A 13308-nucleotide genomic window follows, 5' to 3' on the forward strand; every position below is an offset into this window, starting at 1 on the left:
ATTCTCCCTGTTATAAGGGGAGTTACTACTCCATATACTGCAGCTAAAGACACCCAACATCAGGGATTTTACAGTAGTTGGCAAAGCCTTCCCTTTTTTATTTTGTTGTATGTTCAGTTCAGTTTATTTTTTGTCCCAAAAGGGCAATTTGTATGCAGCAGGAAGACATCACATGAAGAAAATACAACACAAAGCACACGACAATTAACACAATAAAAACAGCAGCTTCAGCCTGAGTTAAAGAATAAATAGTTGCAGAGTTGTGTTGGAGTCATAATGAAAGTAAAAAGAAGTACAAAAACTCAAACAATAGATAATAATAATAATAAAGATAAATAAATACAAGGGGTCATTATTATAAGCAAGGGCTATCACCTCCTGAGCTGAGTTGAGTGCCTGAATGGAACGAGGAATAAAAGAGTTTTTGTATCTCTGTTTAAGAGGGGGTGCTAAAACCTAAGCCAGAAGGTAATAACATGTAGCCTGTTCTCCGTACAGAGGGTGAGTGGTGTCTGTTTGAGTCTGTTTCCATTTATTATCACTCACTCACTCTCACACACAGTTTTCACTTTTCCTCCTGTGACAGTATCAGAAAACAAAATTCAGAGAAAGTATTTTTAGGCTGAAAATTGGCTGAATAATTAAAAGCATGTACATCTGGATGTTGCTAAGAAAAGTGCATTTGTAGATTATCTCTAGTGGTGCAAGTAGAGACTGTTAACAGTCTGATTCAGCTTCTCGTGGTGGTAAACCTGAATTGTATACCATACCAAACCACTGAGATGCAGCAGGTAAATAGAGTTAAAGGCATCTGCACTAACACCTTTTAAGTATTTAGGAAATCCAATACCATTGACCGATACCAGCCACCAATGATCCAGTCTGACATGGAAAACAACAACTGACAGAAGGGGTTGAGTGATCTCTGATTAGAGATGGCCCGATACCACTTTTTTGCTTCCCAATACCAATTTCGATACCTGAACTTGCGTATCGGCCGATACCAAGTACCGATCCGATACCAGAGTGTCATATATTTCATTATGTTTTAACAGCTGTATACTACTATCCCTGTATGGATGTGATATGATTTCTATCTTTGTTGTCGGTCTGGCTCAGGTTAAACTCTTTGTGAAACATGAACAAACACAAACAATGAATGCCCCAGAACTTTCTTTTATTCTCCAGTTTGACAGTCAGTTATAACGGAAAAAGAACATAAATAAACTACTTTAATGTAGATTTTCTTTAGGGCTTTATTACGTGGTATCGGATCGGTGCATAAACTCCAACTGGTATCGGTATTGGAACATCTCTATCTCTGATGATGTAGTGCGTGCGTTGCCTCTTCTTACCTTGAGAAAACAGGGAGGAGGAGGAGGAGGAGGAGGAGTGTCTGTGAAGAGCTGCTCTGATGCTTGGCTGCTCATGTTCACAAGGTGTGTTTCTGTGAATAAAGTGAGACAAGGAGATTAGGAGGATGGGAGGTGGGGTCATACACGCAGCTGCACTTGCCCGCTGGAATACAGAGTATGAGGATGAGTCCTCTTCCTCGTCTAGACAGCTAAAACTGTAGAGAGGTGAAAACAAAGATTCTATTCAGCACCACGTATGTAGTCTTAAATGCCATTACTACTGCATGCAACTGGTGTGTAACTGCAAAATCCACACCTTCGAAAAACAACAGAATGCCACTGCTTTGATCAAACTAGTTTATCTTCTGTTGTTTTAGTCTCACACTATAACCTGAACATGAAAGTGAAATTCCCTCAACCGTGAGATCCCCCCTGCTATTCCTCGTGACAAATCCCTGTGACTTCACCGTAAAATGATACACTCTGGCTTCTCTTTGCACTGTGATCTCCTGCGAGCGCCTGCTAGTGCTCCAGTCATTACTGAAGGCCCATTTCCTTGCTGAGATATCAGAGGCCTGGGCATGCCCCTGTGGTAGCGAGGCTGCAGACTGAGAAAGGGTTGAGCGAGGCATATCCTGGGGGCCTCCAACCACATCATGAGCAAGCAGGGATTCTGACTGCTCGAGCATGAAGTAGAAGCGGCCACACTTCATAAATCCTGCCCATCGCGGCACTGCACATAGTCGGGGATGCAAAGCCCGGGGGAACAAATTTGACTCATGCTCTATACTTGCTTGTCACCTTGTATTGTTCGTATACAAAATGACCGTATATTCTCACTGTGATTCTGCCAGCAAAGTGTGTCCAACCGCTTGGACACTGTGCTAAATAATCCCAGGGTTCCATTATGCTCCAGTCATCCATCAATTTTTTTTAAGATTCTTTTTTGGGCATTTTAGGCCTTTATTTTTATAGGACAGCTGAAGACATGAAAGGGGGCTACCTACCGTTGACGTCAGCTCGCACCAGCTGATACTTGCGATTTCTAGTCAGCAACATATTTTGGGCTTAATTTAATAAACATAACCTGTAGTAGTACACAATCGTAGGTGTATTGTTTTGATCACAATGTGTGGAATTACTTTACGTTGCCTATTTATTTATATTTCTCACTGTTAATCACCGGCATCTGTACAGCATCAACAGGGGTCAACATTGTTGTTTGTGTGTGTGTGTGAGACGTCAAAACTGTAACTGGGAGTACAAGAGAGAGAGAGAGAGGGGGGAATGACATGCAGCAAAGGACCACAGGTCGGAGTCGAGCCAGCGGCCACTGTGTTAAGGAGCAAACCTTTATATATGGGTGCGCGCTCTACCAGGTGAGCTACCCAGGAACCCAATCTTTCAGTAATTTAAAACACCATATTTTTGTTGTACTGCACAGCTCTCTCTCTCACTGCTGCAGCTCCTCTTTTCACCCTGTGTTCAGGTCTCTGAACAGAGTGAGACATCTTTTCTTCTCTACTATCTTTGATTACACTCGCACATGCGCAGTAGCTCAGTTCGTAGCTCATGTCAGCTAGCTCCATAGACAGTAAAAGAAAGGCTGTTTCTTCAACTTCGGTCAGTTACAAGGCAGGATTAGCCGTGAGACTTCTTCTAAACGAGGGCACACGTGTAAATAGTTGAGAACGAGGTAGCATGCGCTAGCATGCTAGCGGTTGCGGTTAGCCAGCTCGTTTCGGCTAGTGATGTAGAAAGCCGTGCAGATTTTGAACAGCTCACCCGAAGGCTGAAGGCAGGACACATTCAGAAACCATATCTCACTCAAAACAGCATGGATGGATTTTTTTCAAAGTTTGTATGCGTTTGGAAGCACCAGCGACACAAATAACACCCCAAATCCCAGAAAAAAGTGTTTTTTTTTCATAATATGGGCACTTTAAAGCTGTGAAAGCGTGCATGTCCACCTTTACGCTGCCTGGAATAATAAGAAGAAGAAAAAAAATAGAGGAGAGTGAACTCACACAGACAACGAATCAAACCCAAAGCTCCTTAATTGTGTGAGTGAATAAATTACAAGTGATTGTGCTTTGTAATGAAGGCAGCGGAGCATATTGTGCAAATGCTCTGCTTTTTAATGATTTAATTAGAGAACCTTGCTCAAACTGGAGCAGAAAATTTCAACATGAGGAGCTCTGCCAGCAAACTGCACCGCGACTCAAGATCCTGTGTTAATTGCTGCAGCAGTCGACAGATGTGCCTCACGTTTTTGCCCATTTCCTGCTTTATTCAAATTAGCTGTAGCCCAAAGAACGCCAAATGTTGTCTTCCTGAAATAAATGATTTACGACCACTAAGCGGCATCATGTCATTCTAATTTCCGACATTCTCTAGTCAGATTAGAAAGGATGCTGTCTGTGGCCTAAGGCAGTGTGTTAAATCATTAACTACAGCTATCAACTACTAATTTGTCCCAAGATGACGGATGCAACATGTAAAACTTCCAACGACTAAACTTCAGAAGTTATAGTTATATATTCATCTATTTTGCTAAGCCTCAACACACACCACCAGTGACTACACCTACTGTTTTCACACCAACCAAACTTCCCCCATCGCACCAGAAAGTTTCATTTTTCAAGGCGGACTTCTCATTAATCAAAGTAAACCACAAAAAAAAGTTCAGTGAAGTCACAGAGCCAGTTTGTCATGTGGACCAAAAGGGGACAGCCTAATGTGCTGTGGTGCTGCCCCAGCCCGAAAGCTGTGTCCCTCCACTGACAGCAGCACGGGCATTAATCACCTAACTCATTAAGACAATCTGCACAAGTGCCCACAGCTCATAAACTCTGGAATAGACCAGAGTGACTGTTTTACCTCCTGAAGCACCTGCTTATTTACTTCTCAGACTACCCATCCATTTCAGATGACACGGGGCCCTGGCTGTTTATCTCCGTCATCTTTATTCATTGCGATAGACATAGTTTGTCTTCAGGTATCTGTAAACGATAAAAAGGACATTTTCGTTTTCAACAACATTAGTGACCGAGGAATTGCACTGAAATTGCAAACAAGGAAATAAATGTATGCTTAATATTGATGCACTTCTCTCAAGAACAACACTTTTATAAAATAAATAAAAACAATGAGCAGTACATCCTTCAAAAATGACCCTGATTCTGTTGCCAAGACTGGAGCGGATTGTTGGAGGTAAACTGAAGATATTGTGGCCTTAATCCTTGAGTTGTCTTCCCGTCAACCTTGAAAAAAAAGTTTGTTTTTGCTATTTCCAACGTTTTAAATTGTTAAATTTTTCTTCTACACATTTTCAGCACTTATTTCTACATTCCATATTTTCTGATATAAAACAAAAATTGAAAATGGGTCAATTTGACCCGAAGTCAACACAAGGGCTAATGGTTATCATTTCCATTACGTAAAATAGAAATATGTACAACACTTTGTTGGTACCTATTCCCAAAGTGAATAGACAGACTTTCCTCATGTATCTCACTGCTCCATCTCCAAGGTGTAATGTGCATGCTTTTCAATGAAAGAATATTTAATGGTCACATTGAGGCTATGAAAAGATGTTCTGCTCACACAGACAATCTGATGCTCTCCCGAGGCTCCATTGAAGGGTGCAATGTTTTGCCATGATTACTCATTCTGAGCATGATACCTCTCTTCGGTACAGGCTCTTTGTAATAAGTCAGAGTGAGAAACCGCTAAGACTTCATCACGGAAGGTAAAGAGGTTTCATGTAAAAGACCAAAAAGCCAGCTGGGGTTAAGCCCAACACCACTGCCTCGTTGGGTCATAACCTAGAGAGGTGACAAACACATAGAGAGAAATGGCAACCGCTGTGGTAAAAATGTGACAAAGATGGCTGAGGGAACATGAGGGTTTAGGCCGAGTCAGTGACAGAGGTGAAGGTAATCCTCTAACAAGCTCAGCGAGCAAGAAAGGACAGAAAAGTTTCATTGTGATAAAGTTGACCGTGAGATGTTAAACCGGACGTGTAAATAAAAGCTGCTTTTCCACATGACAACAAAACTAATTGTGAAATATTTTGGAGGCAAGTAATTGAAACAGTTGTGACATCAATAAAGATCCCCCTTTAAAAAGGTCCAATATGTAATATTTGTACTGTAATAAATCCAAAAATGACACCAATGCTTCATCAGATATTAAGGAAACATGTTAAACTGAAATACTATCTTTTCTGACAACAATGCTAATGTCAGTATTTTTTCTTTTTGAAATTTACATTCCGTGACGGAATTTATGTTTATGTTTTGATCTGTGTGTTATCAACTGCCCAGTTTGACAGGCAGGCCGGGTTGCCAGATATACCTGTAAAAACGTAAACCCAGCGGGCTACAGCTGTAACGTTAGTACAGCCATGAAAGCAGCAAACAAACGAACAGGATCAACGGAGATAGATTCTACATGACATAAAAAAAAGAAAACAGCATGTTTCTAACAGTTGCGTGACCAGAGACGTAACAACCCCCTGGTAAATATTGGAGATGTATTTGAAAGATGGAGGCAGCTTAGAGCCCAAAAGGACGCAGAGTTGGCTTATTTTCTCCTGAACATGTAAGCATTAGCTTCAGGCTAATTTATCACAGCTACTAGGGATGGGCATTTTTTGTCATTTCAACATTTGTGTACTCACATTGAATTATATAGCTAGAGTAACCGAGTTGGTTACTCGCAAAAACAATTGAGACATAGCCAGTAAAGTGATCCCGACTGGTCCTGGCTAACGCCGCCATGCTAACCCTGCTAACTGTTAACGTTACCGGGAGGACCAGGCATGCAGCCCATGGCTGTTTACAGCGTGTAGCCTCTTCAGCGGCTGGAGCCGATAACGGTGAGTTATTTTAAGCCACGAGAGGGGGGCTGTAAATCGGAAAGAGGGGACTGTGAGTTTGCAGTGTGTTTAGCGATTGTTGCCGTAATTCTAAGCCAATGAAGTGAGTTCCGTCGGCAAGGTAGTGGTATTTTTAGCGTTTCGTATTGTAATTCTAAGCCGAGGAAGTGTGCCTGACTGGCGTGTGGAGAGGAGAGTGAGGTTGTTGTGTTTTTAGCGGTTCATACTGTAATTTTAAGCCAAAAAAGTGTGTCTGTCAGTTGGTAACAGAGCTCCGCATGAGCACGGGCTTTTATGACTGTCAATATAGCCAGCATCTAACGTTAGCTACTCCGCTGTGCTGTGGAGTAATGTCTGGCTATGTGAGACTAGCATCTAACGTTAGCTACTCCGCTGTGCTGTGGAGTAATGTCTGGCTATGTGAGAAAAGCGTCTAGCAACCTTGTTGTGAATGCTGCGGTCTCAGCCTGGCAACCCCCGTGAACTTCGAGTCTGAGCAGGAGGGGGCGGGGGAGACAACTCTCCAGTATTTTGAATTGGTAGGGCAGTAACTATTTTAACCGCTAGCTGCCAGTATTACATACAATATTACATATTGCACCTTTAAGCCCACCATTGCCCCAGTGATGAGCCCAGGTTAAAGGAATAGTTTGACATTTTTTTAAATAACATTCTTATTCACTTTCTTTCGGGAAGTTGGATCAGAAGATCAATATCACTCTTATGTGTGTCCGTTAATATAAGGGCCGAGACACATCAGGCCGATTATCGGCCATGGGACAGTCTGGCGAGGTCAGTGACTCAAATCTGTTCGGTGTGTCCCGTGCCGTCGTCCGTCTGAGGGGCTGTCGCCGTTCATTTTGGCCGACCTGACATGTTTGGTCGGCGGCAGGGCAGTCGGGACTCACCCGGAAATGACGAGCAGAATGAGGTGACTAGAGTCTCTCAAAATCTGACGAAAATCTTTTAAACTGACCTTTGTTGAGCTGAAATGAAGACAGATTTAGCAACTGCATGGCCTATTTCTCGCTTAAAGTGTTTTCAGAAACACGTTTCAGTGAACTATTTTAGTACAATATGAGATCGTATTCTGAACGGCCGCCATGACAGTCTGGTTTGAATTTCCGGAGAAAACGCGTTCGTCCAATCAGCTGCCGGTTTTCATTTCTTGGGCAACATTACAGATTAGCGCCCCCTGCGGTTATAGAGATGTATTACGTCTCCTCTCGTCTTTTTGGTCTGTTCGGTGGCAGTTTTTTGGACCTCGGGCACGCGACTGATCATATCGACAGGGTTTTCTGTCAACGCTTGGCCGTCGGCTATATGTGTCTACACCATAAGGCTACAGCCCATTGACATATATAAACTGGACCAACAGATCCCGTTGCTCTGGACGGAGACCAGTGAAGGATATTAGAAGCACTTTTCCGGTGAGCGCTGACCGTTACTACGCAGACTCCAACTGAGCTTGAAGATGTAGATGTGATGTGAGCAACGTGTCTGAAAGTTGGAAGTCTTCTGGTAGCTGTGCCAAGAGAAATCTCAATCATTCCCAATCTTGCAGAGACAGAGAGTGTAGGTATATGTAAGGAGATAACAAAGGCAAAGGCTTGCTAACTAAAATGCTAGTTAACATTAGTAATTAAATTTAAACAGCTAATGGAAGTCAAAACTGCCTGCGAGCCTCTCCTGTACTATATGGTAATTCCTCTACTATGCGACAGTAAGTCGTTTGGTTATGACACAATCTTCAAAATTTTAATTGTTGTGTTTCTTTAGAAATAAACAATGGACAAATAGAGTCTTTAAACGATTCAGATGTAAAGTTATTCGCTGTCAAAGTGGCGCCAAAATGAATGGGAGTCAATGGAGTGCTAACGGGAGGTGATGGCTTGGTAGCATCAAAATGGCATCATAGGAGCTACGCGTACGGGGAGAGGCTTACCCCCTTGCTACAGCCAGGAGTCAGTTAGCTTAGCTTAGCATAAAGACTGGCAACAGGAGGAAACAAGAGCCTGGCTCTTTCAAAACACCTCTAAAGCTCACTAACTAACACATTATATGTCATTTGTTTGATCTGTACAAAAACCAAATGTGTAAAAATGGCAAGTTGTGATTTTATGGGGCCGGACTAATGCTGCGTTCCAGACATAATTTTTAGCCCGTAAGTTACGACTTCAAGTCACAACTCATGCCTTGGTAGCGTTCCAGGCAAAGTCACGACAAACCCTTCTAGCTAGCGTTAACGTTAGCGTTAGCTACCTACCGTTGACGTTAGCTCGCACTAGCTGATACTAGCGATTTCTAGTCGGCAACATATTTTGGGCTTAATTTAATAAACATAACCTGTAGTAGTACACAATCGTAGGTGTATTGTTTTGATTACAATGTGTGGAATTACTTTACGTTGCCTATTTATTTATATTTCTTACTGTTAATCACCAGCATCTGTACAGCATCAACAGGGGTCGACATTGTTGTTTATGTGTGTGTGTGTGTGTGTGTGTGTGTGTGAGTGAAACGTCAAAACTGTAACTGGGAGTACAACAATCTGGTACGAGTTCACGAGTAGTAAGTTACAGGTTTGACGGCCGTTCCAGGGCACTTTCACGGGTAGAAGGTTGTGATAACACGAGTTACGGGTTGCCTGGAACGCGGCATATTCCTCGGGTGGGCGCAGTAACTTCCTGTGGTTACCTGGCAACCTGATCTATGTCGAGCTCTTCCTTTATTGGACACAAAGAGCCCATGTGGGTTCTTCCTATGATTGCACATGTGGGCTCTACTTGCAGCCCACATGGGTAAAACACACATGGGACCTTTTATGGCACCAGCATACATTTCACGCCCTCCCATGCCAACTCATCATTCACCCATGTGAGGCCCCACATGGGTATGTTGGGCAAGTGAAAGGTCCAAAATGGCTACAGGCCACAATGTGAGCACCTGGCAAATGAATTGTTGAGCCAGCATTTCTGATTAACAACTCTACAAAACTCCCAATGATATATACATTTGCGGCCATTCACAGATACGGGACAAATATTACAGCAGCTTTAAATCACAATTTATACTTAATCTGACTTGACAGGGGGCTGTAAATCCAAACCTGCAGTACGAAGGCTTAGAAAGTCAAAGTGTGTGGTGCTGATTGTGGAAGGGCGTGTGTGTGCATGCGTGCGTGTGTGTGTGTGTGTGTGTGTGTGTGTGTGTGTGTGTGTGTGTGTGTGTGCGTGCGTGCGTGCGTGTGTGTGTATGTGTGTGTGTGTAATGCAGTCATACCCAGGTTGCCCTGCTCAATTTCTTTTACGGAGGCTGGGTTTCATCAGGTTTTGTATTTCAGACCTATTGATTATCTGCAGTGAGGGGCACTGTGACAAAAACTCAGCAGGAGTTCTCCATCTGCAATAAGCCATGTGCCAAATACAGGCTCTCTCCCTCACACATATTTGGTCTGCTGTGTTATTGCTTCCCTGGTTATGAAAGAGAGTTATAGAAATATGCTCACTGATAAAAGCAGCACAACGTATGCTGGTATTGGTTCTTTTATGGGATTAACCAATCTGATGTGAACACAATCACAGATTTATTTTAACACACATGTAACATTTAAAGCTGTTTTTTTTTTTTTTTATCTATTATTCTGCATGTTTCATTTTAAGGTTGCAATCGGTTAGCCGATTGATTCACCTCTTGTGAATCCTCTCTTCCTAATCGATTCTTATCTCCCTGACCTTTGTGTCTCCTCCTGTAGACAACTGTGAGACATGCAAGGAAACATGAAGGAGAACAGCACGTAGCATCTTTCTGGCCAGCCTAATGGGCACACAGATTATAAAGAGTCGAATTAAATTTAATGTTTTATGCTCATTATTATTAATTGTGAGCCGCCGGGACCTTAGATGAAGATGAAAAGACTTTACCTTCAGTTTTGGGCAGCAAACAGCAACACCGCCATGCAATATTTGGACGGAACGTGACCTCCATCTAGTGGCGGGAAGACAAACAGCTACCTATGTACGTCACTGTCGTAAAGAAAGCACCAGCGTGGCTGGATCGCTTTACGGCATTTGAAATTGTTTAGACATGGCATCCTCTTTGATTTGCGGCGAAACTCACAGTAGGTAAGTAACTGTAAATTAATTAAGGTTATTCATTAAGACATGGACCTAAATGTCATGTTTGAACGGCTGTCTCTCGTTAGGTCAATACAAAACGACTCGTAGATGACACATGCTCTGCTCCACGTTAGCCACGAGACGTTCAAACTAACAACTGGGATTGTGTCACTCTCATTTTAGGGTGAGTTCAGTGCTAAACAGAGATGTGAAGCAGTATGGAAAGAAATATTTGTTTGACCGCAATGAAGAGACGTGCTGGAACTCAGACCAGGTAATACTGCAGCGGCCCCAGTATTATAAACATACTTATTGTAAACCGTATGTATTAAACACTAATTGCAATGGTAACTTACCCTATTTTTGCAGTTAATGTATACATGAAACCGACATACTTAGCTAAGACTATTACAGATGATACAAATGATAATACTCAAACTGCGACTTTAGAATGCCACCTTAACTCATACAGTCTATACTTAAACTTCTCTAGAAGTGTAAAATGTTTTCTCCAAAAATGTATTAGTTATATCAAAGATACTCTGTCTCTGGTTCTGTAAAGTCTTGTGAGATGTCACATCACCACCATCCACATTTGTTTTAAGCTCTTTTTTTCCTGCATTGCATTGCGGGAAACTAGTGTACATCAACAGTATACTCAAAAGTCTTGTACTTAGTATGCATACTGGCTAGGGCTGCTCGATAATGGAAAAAAATATTATCACGATTAGGGGCTGTTCCCTCTTAGTCGATTAGTCAACTAATCGGTCGTTTTGGTCTTAGTCAACTTAGATTTCTTTAGTCGATTAGTCATGTTTTATGCTTTTTTCATGCTGAATGACTTATTTCCAATAAACGTACGAGCACATCTCTGGTAAACACAAGAATTAAAGTGGTGCTTTTGCATGACTCTTTGCGGAGAAACTCCGATTTACAGATCTGTCGATTAAATCAACTAATCGATTAGTCGGTACAATTGAATGAGTGTTAGTCGACTAAGAATTTCTTTAATCGAGCACAGCCCTAATCACGATTATTTTGGTCAATATTGAAATCACGATAATTTAACACGGTTGCTCGTTGACTTCTGGAAAGATGTTGCAATTATTAAACTTAAACAGTGGAAAAAGTTAAATAAATCAACATAAAAAAAAAACACATAGCTCTGAAATTTGCCTTAATACTTTTCCTATTTAAACTTTATTTTTTCATTTAGAACACAAGAGAAAATAAGAGTTTACTTGCAAAACGTAATGAGCTAAATAATTGTTTTTCTCGATTATCCGGTTTTTGTGATCATTGGGAGCCGAAATCATAATCACGATTAAATTTTGATTAATTGCACACACTAAATAATGTTTTTTATATATATATATAAAATATGCTCAAAGACTTCCCACAGACACCTGAATGTTCATGGGAGTCATCAGCATCATGTCTTTGACAGGGTGAATGTCAATGGGTGTGTCTGGAGTTCCCCCAATCTGTCAAGGTGTCCGAGTTAAAGGTCCAGTTCCAGGGAGGCTTCTCCGCAAAAACGTGCAGACTAGACGGTAAAACTCAGAGATCACATTTATCAACTTTGAACCTCGTCACAAATTGTTTCCTGATCCACTGCCTTCTCATTTTGTTTTGTTGTGTTTCATACTATTCAAAGACAAGATGTTAGGTGTGATAAGATAAGGTCAATTATTTTCCACTTGTGCCTTCCCACAGGTTGTCCAAAAGATGGAGCCTTTACAGAGATCAGCCATTTTTATCCAGAGGACGACAACTCTCTTCAGATATCCTTGAGTCTTACTGTGCAGCATCGGACCAAGATTTGATTGATAACCCTGTAAAGGGTCAATGCTAAATGGGGAGGGGGGGAACAACATTTAAAAATAGGGAACCTTATATTTTCTACAACACATACTCATTTACCTAGCCTGGTGGACACCAGACCCTTCTCAGTTGTAACTGAGAGTGGGTCTGGGCGAGCTTCATTCGCAGCCCATTTCCAAAGGGGCGTCACCAACGGACGCCGCTCAAATGCCTCCGGGCGCAATTGCATAGTCCTTCAACCAATCGTGACGTAGCAGCGACAGCGGCATCAAGGGATTGCTGCGCTTCGGTGGCCGGCTTGTTAAATGTAAACAAAAAGCAGCTCGCCGTCGCTGCGCTATCGTCATCGTGTAAAGCCCGCCTCAACGGTTGTGATCGGTGCCTCGATTTGGAAAAATTGGAAATGGGCTTGAATGGGCTCTTGGCCAGACGGACTTGCAGAGCAAATCTCAAATTTGCCGGAAGTTCGTCAGGGTTTTCCCAGGCTATCATTTACCAGTAATCATGTTTAACTTTAAATGTTACATTTAACTCTTTACTTTTTTTTAACTCTTTAATCATCATCATTTTACAACCAATGATGTGCGCCGTGAACAATCAATAGGCTGACCAAAACCACTCTCTCAGACAAATATTGGTGTTCCATCACCAATATTTTTTAACCAGATAGTTAACGTAATACTAAATGCAATTCTGGCTTAATCTGTTGAAATTTAGCCTGTGGGTCTACACCAGGGTTTGTTTTTTTCCGCAGCTGAAGCTGTACCTGTCACTCTTGGAACACAGTGTGTTTCCTGTTACCGCTGTACACGATTCATAATAAGTATCGGACAATATTTTCCTGGGCATGCTTTTCATTATTGCCATGCTTTTCATTATTGCCACGCTTATCTTGTTCTTAACTCCACACCCACAGCTTTCCCATACAGGAGGCCCCCGCAGTGGACAAAGTAAAAATAATGTTTGAGAATAGTGCCGACTTTTTTGGGAGAATTATTGTTTATTCCTTGGATGTCCTGGGGGAAAAAGCCTCATGACCATTTTTTTTTTTTTTTTTTTTTTTGTCTCGTGAGAGAGGAAATGACTCCTGAGTAAAATGCAGGATGGTGTGGTGGCACTTGGTAAACAT

At 41.9% G+C, this 13308-nt stretch overlaps 1 protein-coding gene and 1 long non-coding RNA gene across 3 annotated transcripts; one reads left to right on the forward strand and one right to left on the reverse strand.

Annotated features, from left to right (window-relative positions):
* Nucleotides 1-1327: 1327 nt before the first annotated feature.
* LOC114561090 (uncharacterized) lies at nucleotides 1328-10244 on the reverse strand. Of its 2 annotated transcripts, none has more exons than XR_003693311.1 (3): nucleotides 10161-10244; nucleotides 9972-10053; nucleotides 1328-1447 (listed from the first exon to the last, which is right to left on the reverse strand). It is a non-coding gene; the product is annotated as an uncharacterized LOC114561090 (long non-coding RNA). The 2 variants fall into 2 exon arrangements; XR_003693312.1 differs by having other exon boundaries at nucleotides 9928-10053.
* Nucleotides 10234-13237, forward strand: nr2c2ap (nuclear receptor 2C2-associated protein). The gene is made up of 5 exons (XM_028586792.1): nucleotides 10234-10361; nucleotides 10539-10629; nucleotides 11803-11908; nucleotides 12072-12139; nucleotides 13094-13237. The coding sequence occupies exons 1-5, from the start codon at nucleotides 10324-10326 to the stop codon at nucleotides 13214-13216; spliced, it is 426 nt and encodes a 141-aa protein (XP_028442593.1). The 5' UTR covers nucleotides 10234-10323; the 3' UTR covers nucleotides 13217-13237.
* Nucleotides 13238-13308: the final 71 nt, after the last annotated feature.

The sequence above is a fragment of the Perca flavescens genome, chromosome 9, assembly GCF_004354835.1.
Source record: "Perca flavescens isolate YP-PL-M2 chromosome 9, PFLA_1.0, whole genome shotgun sequence".
Lineage (NCBI taxonomy): Eukaryota > Metazoa > Chordata > Actinopteri > Perciformes > Percidae > Perca > Perca flavescens.